Genomic DNA, 23,413 nt, shown 5'->3' with positions numbered 1-23,413 from the left:
TTTGGAGTCGACTTTCGCTCAGTCATCCACAGAAGGCGCCGCTCGCTGCTCAAGTAAAGATGCCGTACACTTCGTGGGTCTCGTGTTTGTGGATTACTTTGCTGCTAAGCTGCACGGGCATGGCTGGCGCGAGGAGACCTGAGTCCTCAGCCTCTCTGGGCAGCCTGTTCCGCGCTAGGTGTGCCGCGAGATGCCTCAGCCTCTATAACACTCGCATCGCCTCCTCCTACAGGATCGCGCAGGTAAGAGGGTTCTTCACATACTGTATTCTGCAGCAAGTTATGTGAATATAATGCCTGTCCGGGTGTGGAGGCTTATGTTTGAGCTTTGTAAGTTTAGCGGTTCATTAGGAAGAATTGACTTTTGCTCCCATGAAATCAACCTGAGCCAGCGGACAGCATCCAATAATGCAGCATCCGACCAAACACCGGTCTCCGTCTGTTGTCAAAATGGTATGGATTTTAACATTAACGTTATTTCCATAAATAAAACGAATTATTTGAATTCATTCTGTCTTATATCTTTAGCTAAGAAAGGTTTTGTTTGGAAACAAAGAATTGGAATCATTTTTGCTTGAAAAACACAAACATAAAAATATCCGCAATGAGCTCGTTGTTTACAACAACAGAGACTGCCGCACGCGCTGATACAGCGTTGTGCAGTAGACATACGCGCGTGTGTGTGTGTGTGTGTGCGCGCGCGCACAGGGGGTGGTGGTGGTGGTGTGTGTGTGTGTGTGTGTGTGTGGGGGGTGTCCCTATAACATTTAAGCTTTATTGATCCCTAAACAATAGCAAACTACAAACGTTGATTTGCATCTAACATCACGCCTCATGTGAAAGCACCTTGCATCACAGTGCCCTATTTTTTTTATTTATAAAAACTTTATTTACTACGCCCTTTCCTATGTAGGCCACTTACCAACTGTGGTTTGTTATGGTGCCTCTTTCCCTTAATTGGTGTGTGGTAAAGATTAGGCTACTACACGTAGCCTAGTTGGTTCATTGGGGCTGACGACCGTGACTCGCTTTTATGATCTCCTTTTGGCAGTAACAAACGGTGGACCTCATTTAAAGCTCCCTGGCCTGTTTAGTTCAATTCGATTCATTAAATCGGTTTGATGGGCAAAAATAGTCTGCTCAGAGTCCACAAATCAACATTTTTGTAGAAAAGAAAAAAAAACAAACATATAAATATCTGATACACTTATGGGCGGTACAACAAGACATACAGATGTACAGACATACAAAGCAATTATTTGGATATAATTTCAGCTGCTCATTGTTACTGTTCTGTATTTTGTGGAGATACAATATTTTATGCTTTACAGTAATTGCTGCTGTCACAGTGGTAATTTATAACACTGATGAGTGATGTGACCCCTTCATTGATGTTTGGAGGCCTGTTGAATGGCAGAGGATAGCCTGTAGCAGTAGCAGTCATCAGTAGCAGTCATCATCTCCATGTGTGGCCTTAACGGTTCCTCATAGTTCCGGTCACGGATCGTCCTGATGGCAGGATGGCATGGTCAAGTCACCTCTGACAAGGATGCTGCTGCTGCTGTGGCCATCTCAGTCAGACATCTGCGGGCTGCAGTGTGGCTTCGTAAGCGGCCTTCTCCTCTTCACATCTTTGTTTGAGTCGGCGGGGGTCTCTCGGTGGCCGGAGATCTTATCTACTCCGACACGCAAGACCGGAGGCGCTCCATTGTCCCCGCGCCTGAAGAGAGCCACTGTTCCTCGCGGACAGGAAGCCCGTGGTGGTGACACGGCCCAGCTGTGACCCGGCATCAATACTCCGTTATCTCCATCCCCACTCACCCTGCCCTGTCTTACTTACACTGAGAATGTGTGTGTGTGTGTGTGTGTGTGTGTTTCTCTGTCTCTGTGTGTGTGTGTGTGTGTGTGTGTGTCCATGCGCATTTTCACTATGAGTATGTGTGTCCATGATTTAGTCTCTTTGTGTAAATATGTGCGAGTAGTGTGTGTTTGATGTGAGTTTATGTGTTTGTGTGTGTGTGTGTGTGTGTGTGTGTGTGTGTGTGTGTTTTGCAGGGAGTGTGTGTTGTGTCAGCCCCATTAGCCCCTGAGCCCACTCATTCCGCCCACGGGCAGCCTGTGGGCCGTGCCAGCACTGGCCTGACACAGGAACCACAGCGCAGACCCACGAGGGGCGTAGAGATGACGTCGTTCCCATGGCGATTTATCGCTCCAAATTACGCAGGGGTTAGCGGGGTCAAGGGACGCCATTCACGAGGCATGTGAGCAGGTCAAACACGAGGTCAGGGGTCACCATGTCGGACCACTTGAAGGGACACGACGGGGGGATAATGAGAAATGACACACCACCAGCTGTTCAGAGCCCTCTTTTAGGCCATGATGATTTATCTGTGTGTGTGTGTCTCTGTGTGTGTGTGTCTGTGTGTGTGTCTCAGTGTGTGTGTGTAATGTTTCTACATGAGTGCCCTAACTGGGACTGGCTCTCTGTTGCGTTTCTGCCCGGCCAAGCTCTAGTTGATCCGCCGCTCCTAGCGTAGCCAGCGCTAGCTGGGGGAGGCCAGCGTCTGCTTAGCTTGGCCTGGGTGCAGTGCCCTTAAATCCCTGGACTCAGCAAATAGAGAGAGAGAGAGAGAGAGAGAGAGCTGCATGTGGACGCAGAGGCAGCAGTAGCGGGCACTGAGTGGGCTGGGTAAATAGGGCATAAAACATGTAGGCTTGCTCTCCCCTGCCCTGCCCTGCCAGCCTCACCAGGGCTGTAGTAAGCAAAGCAATCATGGGGAAAACTGGCACGCTGCACACTTCAGCGCCCAAACTGGCATACTGTACGTTTCGCACAGACTTGCTTGACAGGCTTGTGTTGTGTTGTGCGTTGTGTGTTGAAGGCTCTCTGCCATCATATTGGCCTGAACATCTGCTGAGGAATCTAGGTTAATCCCAGCACTCGCTTGTACACTGTAAATAAGACCTAAAGTTGCTGCGATGAGACAACAACATCGACGTTTAGTGTGAAATACTGCCACAATAACACAGCCAATAGTAACCTGATTTAGTGACTGCATAATTTGGTTAGTCAGTAATTGTGTGATTGTGTGAGTAATTGTGTGACTTTGTAATGTAGCGATCAAGAGCTTGTGTGGTGGAGTAATCGAGTGATTGATTTATGGTGAGACGGAGTAACTCAATATGCAGCGGGTGGGTGTTCGTGTTCGACCCAAAGCCAGATGTGAAACGGCCCCCACAGCATCTGTGCTAGTTCCCCAGTGTGCCCTCTGGTCCACCACCCCCCGCGGCCCTGCCATGGTGTGCTGCTCTGTTTGCCTTCTGATCAGGTGTCTGTCCTTCTCTGCAGGTGAACGGCTCTCTGGGCTGGTGCCAGGACCACAAGCAGTGTGCCAAGGTAAACAGCCCCACGCCTCCCAACAGCACACCACAGCACAGTACATGCATTACTAACACCCAACCCACCACACACACATCGCCAAGCCCATTAGACTCCATATTAGTACTGCAAAACACACACACACACACACACACAGATACACACAGATACTCATAGTATACACATAGTAGGCCAACTTTGATGGGATTTGGGGGATTAGTGTTGGAAAAGTGTTGGGAGAAATTCTTGGACCACACAGGCTAATTACATACATAATAAGCTTGTAAAAGGAATGACCGAAATATGGTATGCTATTAAATCATCTGCACCTGGTCAGTTAATAATTCAAAATGCATACTGTGCACATTCTAGCTAACACTTCACTTTCACAGCAAACAGACCCCATCCCAGTGGAGCTGTTTCTAACCCCAGACTACTCCATACACACACACAGCACACTCATTAGACCCACATTAAAGACGCTCCCCACCCCCCACTTCCCAGTCCTTGTGCAGAGGTGCGTGTCTTGTCTCCCACAGGTACCATCACACCGTTGTGACATGTTGTATGAATGTTCTAAGAATGTTGTAATGAATGTTCTTCAGTGAAGGTTCATCAAATTCAACTTGATTTTGCAACTATAGATTGTTGCGGAAAATAATCTTTTGTTAGAATCTTTGTTAAGAAACTCCCCTGCTGAAGGGTTAAACGCCAGTAATGGCTGCCCACAACCCCCTATATGGACTAATAGGCCCATACATCACGGAGAGTGGGATGTCGGACACCAGCCCAAGGAACCCCACCCCCAGGCTGCTAGGAGTCTGGCTGGTGGACGGGCTGAGGCTATGTGTGTGTCTAACGTTTATGATGAGTGTCTATGTACTATACCTGTGTGTGTGCGTGTGTGTGTGTGTGTGTGTGTGTGTGTGTGTGTGTGTGTGTGTGTGTGTGTGTGTGTGTATCCATGCATCTGCAGACATTAGTGTGTGAGAATATGCATGAGAGTATGCTTGTGAGTGAGTGAGAGTTGGTGTGTGTGATATATGTGGGGGGTTGGGTCTGTAAAGAAGATGCTTTGAACAAGTCTGCTACCGTGCGTCCGTTTCATCCCAGAGATGAGCTTATCCTTCTTCCTCCTAATGAGCACATTAGCATCTTGCAACAGCGACAACGATACTGTATACTGTACAGCCACAGCCTGGCGGCCTCAGCACTTACACACACACACACACATCCTACCTCTGATGCTCCTCCAGCAGGACTCCCGGTGGTAAACAGGAATGTTTATGTTTGTAGTATCTGGATGATGCTCTTGTCCTAAGCGAGTGATGAGACGGAGCCACACCACTTTGTTCTCATGCAGTTCCCACATGTTGGTGCTGCGGGGTTTCAGTAGGGGGACGGGATGTGGATATTGCTGACTAGCTTGTGTTCTGTTGAGGGTTTTTTTTGTCCTCCTAGCCCCCATACAGGAGATGGTATGGCGTAAACTAAATTTAGTATGGTCTGCAGTACATCAGAGTTAACTGTCTGAGCAGATCTCTCGGCCGCTTTGTGCAGGGGACTGTTTTTTTATGTGTGTGTGTGTGTTTTTAGTTGGCCATTTGTTCCAGCCAGTGGGGAAGCATGTTTCCTGCTGTCCCTCAAGAGAGTGTGTGTGCCTGTGTGTGTTTGTCTATGTTTGTCTGTGTGTATATGAATCTTTAGCTGTTTGTATGAGTGTATGTGCGTGTATGGGTGTGTTTTTGTTGTGTATTTGTGATCCTGAAAATGTTTGGCCCGCCTCTCCGCCTTGCTCTCCACAGACTCTCTTTTGGCTTCAAACACACACACACACACACACACACACACACACACACACACACACACACACACACACACACACACACACACACACACACACACACACACACACACACACACACACACACCTTTACTCATATACACACACACAAACAAACGATACAAACACACACACACCCACACACACACACACACACACACACACACACACACACACACACACACACACACACACACACACACACACACACACACACACACACACACACACACACACTTCCTTTACTCATATACAGTGTCTGCACACGTTAAGCAAACGCATACAAACACACACACACACACACACACACACACACACACACACACACACACACACACACACACACACACATACACATACACACGTACACACTCACGGATGCTGACTTTAAAGGCTTGAAAATCCCTTTATATGTACACACACTCTCTCTCTCTCTCTCTCATTCTCTCTCTCTCTCTCTCTCTCTCCCTCCCTCACACGGTCTCTGAATTCCCCCTGCTGCTGTTAGAGCTCAGCTTGCTTTCGCACAGCGTGCTGCCCGAGTGCTTTGTTGTTTTATACTAATGCAGTTAGTAGTGCAGGGGGACAGGACTGGGCACAGCTGTGCTCCCACTGCCCCCTCCACACTGCAACAGTGTTTCCCTGGGTTCAACACTATTGGAATGCAAAGCCACGTTACTGGAAGCAAGTGCACAATGCTGCGGGACTGGCTGTTTCCTCTTAGGGAGAGACTGTGATGTGGATACTTAGATGGATTTGGGACTGGGTTCTGAGTAAATAGGACAATTCCATTGGTAGAAACCCTGTGGTAGAATGGCCTTTAGGAAATTATTGTTAGAGTTTGACATCAAGGATTGGTGTTTTTCTCTTTGTCTTTTTCCTACTCTCTCTGTCAGAAAGATACACACAGACACAAACGCATTGACCACACACCATTCATTCACGATTTTTCCTTGCTAGTCCGGTGTCCAGAGAGATGTTGTTTTACTAAACAAATTCGAAACTTACTGGTCAGAGTTGGAATTGGCTCCAATCAAGTATCCTTAAAACTACACGTAGGGTGGCTACTTTATGAAGTATGCTAGCGTGAGGAGGTACGTTCCACAGCTCTGACTGATACATACATCAGGCCCAAGACTCTGGCTCCGACCTTCACCCCCTACACACACACAAACAAATCACATGTGTACTGCTGGGATCAATGAGCTCTGGATGTCCCCTTCAAAAAGGACCACCGTTGCTAGCGGCACTAAGGAGGACAAGATGAGGACATGGCCTCTCTCTCTCTCTCTCTCCCTCTTTCTCTCTCTCTCTCCTTCACCCCTGGGTCATTCCCTCCTCTGGGTCCAAGCTGCATCAGTATGCACATTCAGCCGCGGTCGAGGGAACTGCTCAACCCTGATCTTCTAGGCTTACTTATGGGCAGAGTGGCTCTTGCTTTCTCTCTGTCTTTCTTTCTTTTCCTCTCTCTCTCTGTCTCTCTATCTCTCTCTCTTATTATTCCCCCTCGCTCACGCTCTCTCTCGCTGTTATTCTCTCTCTCTGTCTACCATTCATTCATTTTGTCTCTCTCTCTCTCTCTCTCTCACGCTCCGCTGTACTTCTTTGCACACTCGCCAGACTCAGACTCGCCACCCCCACAGCCTAGGGAGAACCGCTGGCATGTTTTCCAGGGATGGCAGGGCGCAGCCAGGCCAGGCTAGGGCTCTCCCCCAGACGATGTCCTGCCTGTCTGCTTGTGCGCTTGTGTTTCCTCTGGGTTTCTCTATCGAGCCGGCCACAAATGAATCTTCTCTGCCACCGCGGGGAGCAGACCCTAGACGTCCTAAAGTTTGTTTGGCTATGCCAGGTTCTCCGAAACTCTGCGTGGTGGTGTGTGGGTTTTGATTACGTGCGATAGGGTGATGCTTGAGTAGAGTCTGAAATGGGGCATAAAAGTAAGCAGCACTGACTGAAGTACCGTAATCTCTGAGGGAATGGAATGCCGTAGAGAGCTTTGGAAGGAGGAAGACAGAAAAAATAAGAAAGAGAGAGATTTGGAAAAGCAGAGAGAAGAAAAAGAGATACTAGCACGATGAATGAAGATGGAATGTGATCATAACAGCATAGAAACTGTGTGTTTGGGTAAATATCATTGCTTATGGCAGAATGTGTATTTGTGCATAAATATCATTAGCTCATGGCAGATTGTGTGTGTGTGTTCATGCTGGTGTGTGTGATTGTGTGGTTAAATATCACTGCCTTTTAGCTGTATGTGTGTGTTTGTGTTACATCTCTCTCTCTCTCTCTCTCTCTCTCTCTCTTCCTCCTCCTCTGTGTGTGTGTGTGTGTGTGTGTGTGTCTTAAGAGTGTCATAAGTTTCATGAATATGTTTGTGAGCTTCCCTATCGCACTGACAGCTGGCCTGCTGTACATGTCAGGAAGCTGCCTATGAGATATGTGGAAGTGTTTTAAGTGTGAGAATGTGGGAGTATGAATGTCATGGCTGGCCAGGCAGTGCTAAAAGTTTGTTTGTGTCTGTATGAAAGAGAGGACCAGTAGGCTGACTGTGTGTGTGTGTGTGTGTGTGTGTGTGTGTGTGTGTGTGTGTGTGTGTGTGTGTGTGTGTGTGTGTGTGTGTGTGTGTGTGTGTGTGTGTGTGTGTGTGTGTGTGGTTGATTGTGCCGATGTATAAACAGCTGGAAAGGTTGCTTGTCAGACTGCTCATGTTTGTTAATGCTGTGTATGTGTGTGTGTGTGTGTGTGTGTGTGTGTGTGTGTGTGTGCGTGTGCGTGCGTGTGCGTGCGTGTGTTCATCCTCAGACTGCTCATGTTTGTTAATTCTGGAAAAGTGCAGCGGCTGCAGGAAGGAGTACAGCAGAAACGTGGCTTACACTCTGATAGTCTCCACCTCTCACACACACACACACACACACACACACACACACACACACACACACACACACACACACACACACACACATATGCAAACAGGCTGCACTGCACCTCGTGTCAGCCAAACACAATAATTCCCAAGTCAGTTAGGGTTAGGCTTATTCAGTATTTTCCTTTTCTGAGGTCCATACATGCATAAGTGCAGTGGTGGAGTTTAGACACATAATATATAATGGAAGAGCTCCAAACACACAGCACACATATACCCTCACCCTCAGCCACACACACTCAGACAAGAAGATATTTGAAGTGGGTGCATTCACACACACACACATATATATATATATACACACACCCTCACACACATAAACACACACATATGCATACACATACACACATTCACGTAGAGGCACACATGCACATATATACAAGTACACGTGCACACACACACTCACACTGAACACACACACTCACATACACATAGACACACACATGCGTAAGCACACACACACACACACACACACACGCAGACAGACGCTCCCGCTCCCGCTCACACGCCACTGTGTTGGGGTGTTTAGTGCCGAGGCCCGGGGGTGTCAGTGGGGCACCGGCGGTTGCAGGTCTATAAAGCCCTCCCTCGGCTGGGCCTAAACGCTCCCGAGTCCCCCGCAATTATTCAGAGTTTCCAGCATTCCAGCAAAGCCGCCTCCATCCGTCCGTCCCCCAGCAGCAGGGCTAAAAAAAAGAGGAATTCCATAAAAGGCGTGTTGCATTCACGGCTGCAATCAAAGATGCTGCCCGGTGCTCGGTGCTGCCCTGAGGTAACCCCTAGACTGCGCAGAGTAGCACCCAAAATGTCCTGGGGATCACCAGACGCGCCTGGGTGACTCCAATACCCCCAGACGAACACCCCAGCTCTATTCTTCCAGTCTTCCATTGTGCTTTTACTCAAGTTGAGCCAAACAACATTAAGAACTGAGTGTGCTTGTGTGTGTGTGTGAGTGTGTATGTGTGTGTGTTTATGTGATTGTGTACAGTATGTGTGTGTGTTTATGTGATTGTGTGTGTGTGTGTGTGTGTGTGTGTGTGTGTGTGTGTGTGTGTGTGTGTGTGTGTGTGTGTGTGTGTGTGTGTGTGTGAGTGTGTATATGTGTGTTTATGCGATTGTGTACTTAGGGGTGAGGAAGACGGGAACTATGCAACTCTATCTTTGGTGTGAATTTAAATTGGCTCTCAGCAGCCAAATTGCCGTAGCAACTAGTTTACAGGGGCCATGCAGTCCCTCGCACTGGGCACCATAAAACCTGTCTGATCGACTGCTTGGCCACGTTCACCAGACGCAGCCCCTGACTCTTTTATGAGGGAGGACTCGTGTTTTTGCACAGCCGGTGAGCGTGAACCACGTCCATGTCACGTCCTGGGGCCTCGCTGGAAGAAGTGGCGTGGTGTTTTGGCGAGGCGTTTTCGCTGGAAGAACTGGCGTGGTGTTTTGGCGATGCGTTCGCTGCCGTATCACTAGATCAGTGCTCATTCCAGCGGACTTGCACCCAGATGGAGGAGGGGGGGTTATGGATGGAGAGCTATTGAGCCTGGACAGCCAAATGATTTCTCTGGATGCAGTGTGGGGTTGTGTGTGTATGTGTGTGTGTAGTGTGTGTGTAGTGTGTGTGTGTGGTATGTGTGTGTGTGTGTGTTAGTGACAGACACTGCTCTTCTCTACCTCACGCTAATGTCAATCCTGCCCTACAGCAGGCTGTTGGCAGGGATTTGTCCATCCCTAAATACACACACACACACACACTCTCTCTCTCTCTTTCTCTCCCTGTCTGTCTGTCTGTCAAACACACACTTGCTCTCTCTCACACACACACACACACACACACACACACACACACACACACACACACACACACACACACATATTGTGAGTCACAGACACAGATACAAGGACAAACACACACACACAAACACCACAGTGAGCTACTGCCTTTTATTCAAGCATGAAATGTGAATTTTGAATTCCCCAAGGCCGCTCACTCAGGCAGATGAGTGTCCCTGGTGACGGAGAACAAGAGAGAGGGGGAATAGGAGGGGTGGAGAGAGAGAGGGGTGTAGAACAAGGTAGGACAGATAGTGGATGGGAAAAGAGAGGCTTGATAGGGATGATTAGAGAAGGAGAGAGATGGGGAGATAGAGAGATAGAGAGAGAGGGTGGGGGTGGGAGGGAGAGAGAGGGTAGGAGGAAAAGAGAGGGATAGAAAGAGGGAGAGACAAGGTGGGTGGGCAGTGGTGCGAAAAAGAGAGATTTGATAATGATTACTAATGATGGTCAGAGGGTTGAAAAAAGAAAGAGAGAGAAGGAAGGAGAGAAAGAGAGAGGGAGAGGGGGTTGTCATGGGTTCCCTGGGCTCAAGTCAGGGAGACATTTGGCTGAGGAGTCGTCCATGTCCGGTGGCCATGGGTTGGGCTGCCGATCCCTCCCCTCCTCACCCATGGGCAACATTTACTCTTTAAACATGAAATACACAGCACATAAACCACAGGCATACACACAACAGAACACACACACACCACATAAACCACAGACACACACACAACAGAACACACACACCACATAAACCACAGACACACACACAACAGAACGTACACACCACATAAACCATACACATACGCACAACAGAAAATACACACCTCATAAACAAAATACGCACAACAGAAAATGCCATGGAGTACACACATAATAAATCACTATAAAATGCCAACACTATCAAGCTATCATAAAATGGATGGTGCTCAGAAACAGTGCAGTGTAAAGATGTGCCACAACTCAAAGGTCATGTGCAGTTGGAGGGATGCACAATGTATCATCCTTTTTGCCAAGATAATGTTTTTGCCATAATTTCGTATGCCAAATGGCAAGATGAAAATAGTACCATTCAGCATGTCTTGTCCCATCAGCACACAGTCTTGAATATAACGCATTAGTAACGTGTATCTCTCTCTTATCCCTACAGTGCTTGGAGCCATGCAAGGACTCCTGGGAGCTGCGGGATGGGCCATGTCGTGATCTGTGTGAGGTAGGTGCTGTCTGGGTGGGGTGCATCAGAGAGGGAGGGGCTGTTTCCTGGGGGTAGGGGGTATTTCCTGCTCAGTTGGCCTTGACCCTCCATAACATCTTCCTCCATAACATCCTGTTATTGGAATATGTTTTTAGCCCCTCATTGGCTACACACAAACACACACACACACACACACATGGTACCACGTCACCATGTCATTTACTGTTTTTTTTTTAGATTCAGCTGACCTTCAAGTGACCTCTATTCCTTTACTCCCCATGCTGACAAACACAAACATCCCCCTGTCACACACTTGCACACACACAGTTTCTCTCTCCCTTGACCTTGATGTGACCTTGCCTCTCTCTAATAGGGGTCGTTTCCTAGGAAACATGGGGAGTGTGTGACGAGCTGTGAGTTCCTGCGCTCGGTGATGGCGGAGAAGCAGGGCGAGTGCCCCCACCGAAGGGTTACCAAGCCCCTTCGCCAAGCCTTCGTGGGAGAGCTGCGAGGAGGACGGCGAGTGCTCCGCTCACAAGAAGTGCTGCTCCAACGGCTGCGGCCACACCTGTCAGCAGCCCAAGAACCTCTACAGGGGTGAGGACACACCCACGGCACAACTAACACCAGAACACACCCACGGCCCAACTGACACCAGAACACAACCACAGCACAACTGACACCAGAACACACCACAGCACAACTGACACCAGAACACAACCACAGCACAACTGACACCAGAACACAACCACAGCACAACTGACACCAGAACACACCCACAGCACAACTGACACAGAACACCTGACACACAGCACACCTGACACAGCACAACTGACACAAAGCACACCTGGGCCTGACACAGCACAACTGACACACAGCACAACACAAAACACCTGACACACAGCACAACTGACACACAGAACAACTGACGCACAGCACGACTGACACATCACAACTGACACACAGCACACCTGACACACAGCACAACTAGACCTGACACACAGCACGCCTGAACCTGACACACAGCACACTTGACACGCACACCTTACACACAGCACAACTGACACACAGCACAACTGACACACAGCACACCTGGCACACAGCACACCTGGGCCTGACACAGAACACCTGACACACAGCACAACTGACACACAGCACACCTGACACACAGCACAACTGGACACTATCAGCACACACCCACAGCACATCTGGTGAACACAAACTTCACAGCACACCGACACCCGTAGAACACACCACAGCAGCACCTGCGAACTGACACCAGAACACACCCACAGCACAACTGACATCAGAACACAACCATGCTGCCATACTCACTTCACACCTTTGTTATTGACAGATAGACAGACAGACAGATCCTACAGCAGATTTTTCATACAATTTGTTATTGTTTCTTACTATTTGTGATTTTTTTTGTCGATGCCATTTTCTGGTTCATTTCGTTTTTTACTAATCCATTCTGTGTGTATAATACCATGATAAAGGGCTGAGAGTGTATTATGGTGCTCCAGGTTATAATCAGTAGCACTGGTAGTTGTAGTCTCTCTCTGTCTGGTTGTCTCTGGTTCTTGAGGCTGCTCTCTCTGGATGCCTACAGGTGCTCCTCTGAAGCCGCGCAAGGAGCTGGCGTTCGAGGAGTTGCCGCGCGGCGGACTGGAGGTGCGCTGGTCCTCACGCTTCAACGTGTCGGCCGAGCCTGTGGTGTACGTGCTGGAGCGCCGCTGGAACTACGGCATCCAGCCCAGCGAGGACAGCGCCACCCCATGGGAGGTGGTGGCACAGGTGAGCACGCACACTTGTTAGCAGGACGTATAGGATGCCAGTGTCTCATTAATACCCATATAGACATAACAGACAGGACACCAGAGACGTTGTTGTTTATGAATGTGTCCCAACATCAGTGCAAATCGAACTTAAATTGAATTGAGTTTGTGTTGTTGTTGTTGTTTAGGTGTGGTACACTGATACCTGCATAGGGACACAAAGTCATTTTCCTGTCCATGGGTTTAGCCTAGTCATAGACTGCAAGCTTTTTCTTAATGGAGATCTCTACTACAATTCTCTTTTAGTCCAGGACTAGGGCTTAATCCATATGTAGGAAACTGGCCCAAAGGGGTTTATGGACTGATTTATTGTGTATTCTCTCATTTTCTTGGGTTACTGTAAATTATGTGTTGTTTTGTTTGTGTGCTTATTGCATTTGTATACCTCATCAGACCACGGAGGAGCGGGCCAGTCTACCAGACACGCGGCCCGGCAGGTGGTACCAGTTTAGAGTCTCTGCCATCAATGTCCATGGAACCAGAGGACCCACCACACCCAGCAGACACTACCGATCCACAAAAGGTTAGAGAGAGAGAGAGAGAGAGAGAGAGAGAGAGAGAGAGAAATTGTCAGTGAAGTATTAGTCAAGTTTGTGGTTTATTGTTTTAAATGAAAGACCTTCAAGTCCTTCACACAAACAAACCTCAGACAAACAAATGTCTGCCAAGCCACTGTGTTTTTTTCTTCTACTTGACACACAACGCTTACCAGATGCGATGCTCGTCAGTTACAACTGTTTAATGTCAAATAGAAACATGCACACAAACACACACACACACAACACACACACACACACACACACACACACACACTTATAAACACACTTATAAATACACATGCTCATGCTCATGCACATAAACAAAAACACACAACATGCACGCACACACACACACACACACACACACACACACACACACACACAGACACACACACACACACACACACACACACACACTCATAAGCATAAATGCAAAACATACACACATAGTACATACTCGCTCAACCACACACACACCAGACACACACACACACACAAAAATGCATGTTTTGTGGAGAAGCTGTGTTAAGTGAAGTGAAGTTTAGGAGTGTGTGAGTGACTGGCACCGTCTCTCCCACACAGACCCTGCTGCTCCCTCCACCCCTAGTGACCTCAGGCTGGTGAACTTGACCGTTGGCGGCGATGGCGCTCTGACTGCCCGTCTGGGCTGGGCTTTGCCCAGCAACCCTGACATCCCTGTGCACCACTACAGGGTCTCCTGGAGCTGGACTGGAAACGCAGGGGCTGAGTCACCCCCGAGAGTCAAACGCAGGAAGACTGCTACTGGGGTAAACACACACACACACACACCTCATACCTCACACTCACTCATACCTCACATACACACACACACATGCCCACACACACACACACACACACACACACACAGTCACAGACAGTTCTCTGTTAGAGTTGTAGGATGAGGTGGATGATAAACAGTTCTGTGTGTGTCCCTGTCAAAACTCCTTAAGAGTCTCTCGCTTCATTCTATCTTTCACGCACATGCACACACACACACACACACACACACACACACACACACACACACACACACACACACACACACACACACACACACACTCAGAGGAACACACACAAATGCACACGCACAAATGCACACGCACACTTTGTGAGTCACAGACAGTTCTCTGTAGGGAGTTGTAGGGTGAGGTGGATGATAAACAGTTCTGTGTGTTCCTGTCAAAACTCCTTAAGAGTCTCTCGCTTTCGGGTCTATCTTTCACACATATGCACACACACACACACACACACACAAGGGTGGCAGATGATTACATCATCACATTTGGCACACCTAAGTGTGTGTTGCGAGCAGCCAAAATCAGCACACACGTCTGATTGCTTTTTTCTCTCAGTTACACACAGTTGTTATCCTTAGAATGAGGTCATTTTGGTGAGGCCGTTTTGTGTGTGTGTGTGTGTGTGTGTGTGTGTGTGTGTGTGTGTGTGTGTGTGTGTGTGTGTAAGGATCATTTATGAGATGGAAGCAATGATTGTGTTTTCAACACAACTCTCCGCTGCGGAGTGTTGCTTACAGGGAGAAGGTAATGGAAAAGAAAGTTGTGAAGCCGCTGTTTATACAAAGTCAAAGTCTGAATCTGTTCAGCCGCCGGCCTCACAGTCCTTCACTTTAAATTGAACTAATCTGACAACAGCTGTGACTGGAAGCTCTATCTGTTGAAGACTGGTCAGGAGAAGACAGAAAGAGATAGATAAACTCATTATGTAGAATAGAGAGAAAGAGAGAGATAAACTCATTCTGGTGAAAGAGAGAGAGAGAGAGAGAGAGAGAGAGAGATAAACTCTGGGCTGCAGAGAACTGTTTTTGTAACTGTGTGTCTGGTGGTCGGGTATACATGTATCCACATGTGCATGTGCACACTTGGGTGTGTGTGTGTGTGTGTGTGTGTGTGTGTGTGTGTGTGTGTGTGTGTGTGTGTGTGTGTGTGTGTGTGTGTGTGTGTGTGTGCATGTGTGTGTGGTGTGTATATAGTATATGCGTGTGTTCCCCAATTGAGGTTGCCCCAGGGTGTCCCAGGGGAGGACGTTGTAGTGGATTGAGGGTTTGAGGAGACGAGGGAGCTCTACTGGGGCTGAAGGCTGCTCCTATGCCCTCTTCACACACGCCTCCAGCCCACCTAGCAGACCAGCCTAGTACACCACTCTCCTCTCCTCTCCTCTCCTCTCCTCTCCCTCCTCCTCCTCTCCCTCCTCTCCACTCCCTTCCTCCCTCTCTCTCCACTCTCCTCATCTCTTCTCTTCTCCTCTCTCCTCCTCTCCTCTTTACTTCTCTTCTCTCCTCTCCTCTCACTCTCTCCTCTCCTCTCCTCCCTCTCTCCTCTTCTCTCCACTCCTCCTCTCTCCTCCTCCTCTCCTCCTCTCTCCTCCTCTCCTCTGCCTCCTCTCATCTCTTCTCTTCTCCTCTCCTCTCCTCCTCTCCTCTTGCTTCTCTTCTCTCCTCTCCTCTCCTCTCCTCTCCTATCTCCTCCTCTCTTCCCTTACTTCTCTTCTCTCCTCTCCTCCCCTCTCTCCTCTCCTCTCCTCTCCTCTCTCCTCTCCTTCTCCTCCTCTCCTCTCCTCTCCTCTTCTCTCTCCTCTCTCCTCTCCCACTCGCTTCTCTCCCCTGCTCTTTCTCCTCTCCTCTCCCTGGCTGCCATCTCATTCCCTCTCTTCTCTTCTAATCCACTCTTCTATTCATTTTTCTTTTCATCTCTTCTTTTCTCCTCTGGCCCTTTCTCCTCTCTTCTCCACTCTTGTTGTTTCTGCTCCTCTCTCCTTCCTTCATTCCACTTCCCTCCTCTTCCTCCGCCTCTCCTGTTATTTACCCCCCACACACACACACCCTCCTCGCCTCACACACACACACACACACACACACACACACCATACACTTCCCCCTGCCTCCAGGGCTTTTCTGGATATGTATCAGAACCTCTTTAGCAGATGTGTCTGGAGGTCCGTTTTGACTGTTGGTCCCTCAGGGCACATCCCTCCCGACTGATCCTTTCAGCTTGCATTACTGCTGAGGGGAGGGGAGAAGCAGCACCTCTCCACACCATTATGGCTTTCTGTCGCTTGAGCCACTATAATGTTATGCTATGGGGCCCCCAATGTCACAGATGATCTTCCCAGCAGAAATAAATTGTATAACTTACAATCAGTTCCCCTCTTCTTCTCCAGCAGAGCCCCCAACTGACCGGTCTCCTGCCGGGAAACAGTCGTCTGACCTCATGGATGTGGGAACGCCATTCTACCAGGACGGCCAGCTGCAGGTCCGAGTCTATTGGAAGAGGAGAGGTAAGCAGAGAGAGAGATTGTCTTCACCTCTTGCGCTGTTGTTCCAATCTCCAATGTATGGACAAACCTAATGGTAGTAATGACCATCTGGAATGAACTCATTTTGAGCAAGGTGATAAGGCCATTATGTGTATTATCTGTAGTGCACTAAAAGCTACAAAAGCTGGGTACTGTTCTTTGCTTCATCCTGTGTTGGGTAAAGCTGTGTGTGGTGATGCACTAACTGTGTTGGGTAAAGCTGTGTGTGGTGATGCACTAACTGTGTTGGGTAAAGCTGTTTGTGGTGATGATGCACTAACTGTGTTGGGTAAAGCTGTGTGTGGTGATGCACTAACTGTCATGGATGAGAATGTAGAAGCTGAAGTCTGTTGCTGCTATTCCCATAGATACCTCCGTGGGGCGCTACCGTGTCCAGTGGACTCCTGAGGTCTGCAGCCATAACCAGACCAGAACCACTGAGAAGATCAACACCGAGGTAACCATGGTTGCCATCCCCATCAGCACCGATAGTCATGATATGGTGGTGCTGTGTGCTTGTAAGGTACGCTCCAAAAAACAAGTTTTTTTATATTTCCTTCTTGCAGGAGAATTTTGCCAGTCTGCCCAACCTGCTGTTCTCGTGTAAGTACACAGTGACCATCCATCCCGCGGGCACCAAGGGCCGTGCCCAGGCCGAGAGCACCAGCTTCTACACCCCTTCCTGTGCCACTCTCCGTGCCAAGAGCTCCAAACATATCCCCTGCCCTGGAGACATAAGTAAGTCAGCTGGACTCAGCCTGAAGCACTTTTAATCAGCTTTGAATCGTTTCAGTTAAATCAGTTGAGAGCCTTCTTTCCTCAATGCTGTCAGACAGAATTAGATAAGCTGTGGCTCTTTAAACACTTATATGTGACTTTTTAAAAATACATTTGGTGTGTATTATTGATCTCATTCCCTCACTATTTCTATCCTTTTCATTATTCCAGTGGGTCTGTCTCTCCCTAAGACGTCCGCTCGGGCTGAGAACCTGACGGCCTCGTTCTCCGTCCAGCAGGGGAACGTGACGGCGCTCTTCTCCTGGAGCGTGGCTCCGACCCGCCCGCCTCCGCCGGTCACCGGCTTCCAGGTCACGTGGACGGAGATGATGGGTGAGGGCCGCAAGAACGGCCTGCCCAACAGCCTGGTGTCTCAGTCGCAGATCCTGCCCCCAGTAAGTCTCTTACAGCGCTAGCTGTGCTGGTTTGGCTATTATATCCTATCTGTAGTCTGATGTAGCCATATTCAAAATTTTATTCAGATTTTGAGTCTGGAATCGGGGTGGAATGTGATTATTGGGCGTTTTTCATGTGATTATTCAACCGATACGGGGAAAATGCCTCTAAACACAATTGGATAGACCTAACCAATCAGAGCAATGAAATAGCCTACCATGAATCATGTACTTCTTTATACAGTCTATGATCTTTTAGTGAGAACAGCCGACACATCCTTCTTCTCGACAAATGCTGTTTTCTGTTCCTTTTTTAAAATGATTACAGTGTCAATATCTTGTGCGACAGGCATGATAGCGATATAAACGCCTAGTGACAAGCTTTATGCTGTACACAAAATCTACCCAAGCGCACTCAGGTCACATGAATGAATAGGCACCGTTGCTCATCTGTCCATCATTTTATAAAGCCCGCCCGGACGATTGGATTGGTCCGCACACTTCTCAAGTTTTCATAGAGGCGTGTCAAATGTTTAGGGCAGGGCTTCCAGGCTGCTATATCTGTATTAACAGTGACAGCTCCACTGGTTCATTATATCCTATAACTGCATAGTGATAGCTGTGCCTGTCTGTACGTTATATGTTATAACTACATGGATAGTGATAGCTGTGCCTGTCTGTGCGTTATATGTTATAACTACAAGCTGTGCTGGTCTGTGTATTATATTCATAGACAGTGATATCTGTGTCTGTCTAAACCTCTCTGATCTGATCTGTTCTCTCTCTTCAACTCTGAAAGAGTTAAATGCTAACTGAGTATTAAAACATTCTCTCTTCCTCTTCTCTACTGTTTAATGTGTTTTAATAATGTGACAATGTAGCGGTTTAATAAACAAGCGTTAAACCTCTATACTTCTCTCTCTCTGTTTCTCTGCAGGACCACAGGCTCCTGCTGGTGTCGGGGCTGCAGCCAGCGTCTCTCTACCGGCTGGAGGTCCAAGTGCTGACAGCCACCGGGGAGGGACCGGCCACCCTCAGGACCTTCCAGACGCCCAACACGCCCAGAAGAGTGCAGCCTTACCGTAAGCAAACGGCAATAGCAAGCAACCCCACCGTTATTATCCTCACCTTCATTATGATCAATAGCAGTATTATCACCAAAATAATCATTATGACCAATAGCAATGCGATCACTAAAATAATCATTATGATCAACAGCAGTGTTACTAAAATAATTGTGTTCCTTTATAGGAGACAGGTGTCATAGATACTTACATAGATATTTATAGAAAGTTACACTCATGCTCATGCTCATCTTTTGTCTTGTTGGTCAGGTCTGCGTCTGAAGAAGCACCATGCCAAGGCACTGGTGGAGCGCCACTGAGCTCAGAGGCACCGGACAGCCCTCCAGGCCAGAGGAAGCGGATCTCTGCCACCGATGGGACAGCAGGAGAGAGTGACCACCAAGAACCTCAACGACAGCAAAGTGGAGGGAAGGATGGACGGAGGAGAGTGAAGCTGGGAGGCGGAGGAGTGGTGCATCGCTCTGGTCCACAGGATCTCTTCACCCCATCCACCCACCCACCCAAACACTCTCCCCTCTTTAACTCTGGAAAACCTCCAGTGCTCTCCAACACAACTGGACTTTGGACATGATTGGTGTAAAACAAGAGTTTTGGAAAATTTTAATCTAATGTGTGATATGCTTGTGATGGAATACTAACCCCCTTCCCCAATACATTTAACATGTGTGTGTGTGTGTGTGTGTGTGTGTGTGTGTGTGTGTGTGTGTGTGTGCAAGGCAAAGGCAAGTGTGTGTGTGTGTGTGTGTGTGTGTGTGTGTGTGCCCCCCCCACCCCTTCCATCACCACCACCATTGAGTTAGTGTGGAAACTGAACAGCACTTAGCTGACTCTTGTCCCTTGACCAGACGCTGTGCAGAGGACATCTTGAAGACCAGGCGTTGCATGCAGCAGAGCGCTCGTCAGGGCGGAGTGAAAAAGCGGCTGACTTGATGTAGTTGTCCAATGGTTGTGCATGATTTTGACATCCCCCACCCCAACCCTCCCAGTGATCTGTTGGCATGGCAACTTACCCTGCGTGGCCCCTCCCACTTTTGAAATCACTTATCGAAATGGAAAAAAAAAGTTTTATATGTGCTTAATTTACTGTAGAAAATATCTGTTGCTATGCATTTATGTAATAATTCCTGTATATACTTCATGTCTATATTTATTTATGTATGCAGTATCATATTTGCTGTGGGTTTGTGACTGTATTTAGATGTGTCTGCATAATGTCTGTGTGAATGTATGTGCCTGTGTGAACACCCCTATGTGTGTGTGTGTGTGTGTGTGTGTGAAAGAGAGAGAGAGAGAGATAGAATGTTTGCTTCTCCTTAACACCCCGGTGGAGTATTTGTTTTTGTATAAAGACAGTAGTGTTGTACAATCCCTGGAAACTTGTGTTCTGTACTATTTTTTCTACCATTAAAGTAATCCTAGTTCCCATGCCCCCCATATCATGTGTCTGCTAAGTGTGTCATGTAGTGTTACAGGTCTTCAGAGCTAAGTGTGCCATGTAGTGTGACCCACACACACACACACAGTTTCCGTTGCTGTTACCAATTTGTGGCCTGTTCCTGGCCCTCAACAGCAGTCCACCATCTCTCTGTCCGTAGAGTATTGCAAACAACTAATGAGCCTAGTGCACTACAGCTTACACACACTTACACTCTTTACATCTCCTGTACACCTACAGAACACATCTCTCTCCCTACCTCTATATAGCACAACATTTCTCTGGATATCTCCAGAACTGTTCATCAGGCAGATACAAGTGAGTACAGTATTGAGTGAAGTTGGATGTACAATGCAAGAGTTATTATTAAAAGATCCATTTATTGGATCTTGACCTTAACAATTAAGCAATAAGGCACGAAAGTGACAGTAGCCTGGCCACACCCACCTAGATCTCCTTTCAGGGAGGTACTAGTCTCTGGAACAACATAACATTTCCATCAGACCCCATAAAAGTAGGGCCAATCAGCGACGAGAGTGGATGATGCTATAGCTTTGAAATCAAATATGGCTGCGCTAAACAGTAGTAGCAACTTACATTCAAGCTGCATTGCAAAAGGAGACTTCAGGGTGATGCATACTACTTTTACAAACACCAGACAACATAACTACTTTTACAAACACCAGACAACATAAACTTTTACAAACACCAGACAACCTAAACTTTTACAAACACCAGACAACATAACTACTTTTACAAACACAATACAACATAACTACTTTTACAAACACCAGACAACATAACTACTTTTACAAACACAATACAACATAACTACTTTTACAAACACAAGACAACATAACTACTTAAAATTCCTGACTGCACCTTTAAGCAATAACAGAGGCTAAAGGTAATTGTGTGTTCCATATAGCCAGTGCCTAAACAATAACAAATGTTATGTAATGATTTAGTCCACAGAGGGCTATTCATGTCTTTTATTTTTTAATTTTTTTTTTAATATTTTTTGCCTTTTTAATTTACAGGACAGTAGAGAATGACAGGAAGCGAGAGAGAGTCGGGGTGGGATCCGGAAAAGACCACGGGGCGGGAATCGAACCCGGGTCGCCGGCGTATGGTGCAGGCGCCCCAGCCAGCCGCACCACGGCTGGGGCCCTATTCATGTCTTTTAAATCAACATTCATTATCTTGCCTTAGAATGTGGGACAGTAATTTCTTCCTGAATTAGTTAGCTGATTTTTCACAAATGGGGTAAAACGTAGAGGAGCATGGATAGTCATGCCAGTTGGAGGTGGGGTCCTCCACGTTTGGGCTGGACAGAACACAATTCTCTGTGTTGCTGTTGGGCTGTCCAGGTTCCCAGAACACGGGCCTGAAATTGAAATTGAAAGGAATTTTCAATGCAGCATATAGCAAAGCGTTCAGCTATTAGTCAAGTGTAATAACTGATAGTCCTACAGTATTGTTGAAGCCATTATAACCATTGCTGATGAATTTATAACTGACCCTCTGGAGAGTGCTCTACCCACGTCCAGACCGTATGTCTTTGTAGTCCAATCCAACCAAATCTCGCCAGCCCATTAATGTAAACCTGTAGTATAGTCAGACAACAAAGTCAGGTCCAATAAAGATCAGACACATGTATTACTGACACACACACACACACACACACACACACATATTCATGTAACCACACCTCCATCTTTCTCAGTATTACTCGTTCCTCTTCACTTTCGATGGTCACCAGATCTGCTGTTCTGTTTAACCTCATTGCTTGAGTTAAAGGAGAATTCCGGTGTGATATTGACCTAAAGTGTGTTGAAACATGATACCGAGTGTGAACGTATGTCTCATAGCCCATCTTGGCTTGCCCCCTGCACTCCAAAATCTGGTGCTAGTTAGCCGATGCTACCAACAGCTTTTTCAATGGTGGTGCTTCGCATCGGGCTATGCAAATAAATCACTGTTTTACACCATTTAATGTCAATGTATCTCCACACTTCATTGGTAGACTTCCTAGGGCCCTGACATTTCAAACGAGACATTGAGAACTTTGAAAAGCACTGGTAGTTTACTTACAAGATGATTTATGCAGACAGTATCTTCTAAGTTTAGTGTTTGCAGCCATCTTGAATTTAGTCTCGTTAAGTCGAAATAAGAATGAACAGGTATGATAAAGAATCAGATTCCAAAAATGAAGTGGAAATGCATGGATTCCAGTTTCTTCCAGTAGCAGTGACTGGAATCCATGCATTTCCATGAATTATTTTTGGCTTTTCAAAGTTCTCAATGTCTATTTTAAATGTCATGGCCCTAGGAAGTCTACCAATGAAGTGTGGAGATACATTGAGCCTCGTAAATGGTGTAAAACAGTGATTTATTTGCATGGTTGATTACACCACTATCAAAGATGGTTGATTACGATAGAGCCATTTCTGTTCCTGGAAATTTATGCAAATAGGGTAGCAGTACACGCCCCACATTACTTATGCAGTGATCAGGCTCTCTTTTTAACATTGAGGTCCATGGCAGAATCCAAGAATTTCCCAGAATTTGTCCAAGCCTTATTTTTCTGAGCAATGGATGCACATTTCGGACATGGTATCATGATCTCCAAACCCTCCTCCATATTTCAGTAGAATGTCGTGATAGTATGACCCCTCCAGTTGAGAGAAAATCAACATTAATGAAGGTGTACACCAAGTTTATTTTGTACTCCGCTTGTCTGGCGTGGAACCGAGGCGCGCTCAAACGTAAGTCATACGCCAGTGACACGCCCCTGTGCAGGCGGAACTGAACCAGAGCCCGCCTCTGACTGAACTCCACTTTGCCCTCATAG

The 23,413-nt window shown here is 47.4% G+C and overlaps 1 protein-coding gene across 1 annotated transcript; it reads left to right on the top strand.

The window, feature by feature from the left end:
* LOC125288297 (anosmin-1-like) lies at window positions 1-19,767 on the top strand. Its single transcript, XM_048234534.1, is given in 14 exon segments — window positions 1-242; window positions 3,349-3,396; window positions 11,110-11,172; window positions 11,528-11,610; window positions 11,612-11,751; window positions 12,770-12,954; window positions 13,389-13,518; window positions 14,117-14,322; window positions 16,672-16,849; window positions 17,236-17,324; window positions 17,434-17,605; window positions 17,816-18,039; window positions 18,977-19,121; window positions 19,374-19,767. Coding segments are annotated over 14 exon segments (1,896 nt in total). The 5' UTR covers window positions 1-59; the 3' UTR covers window positions 19,424-19,767.
* Window positions 19,768-23,413: the final 3,646 nt, after the last annotated feature.

The sequence above is a fragment of the Alosa alosa genome, chromosome 23 (genome assembly GCF_017589495.1).
Source record: "Alosa alosa isolate M-15738 ecotype Scorff River chromosome 23, AALO_Geno_1.1, whole genome shotgun sequence".
NCBI lineage: Eukaryota > Metazoa > Chordata > Actinopteri > Clupeiformes > Clupeidae > Alosa > Alosa alosa.
This window is presented reverse-complemented; position numbering and strand designations above follow the sequence as displayed.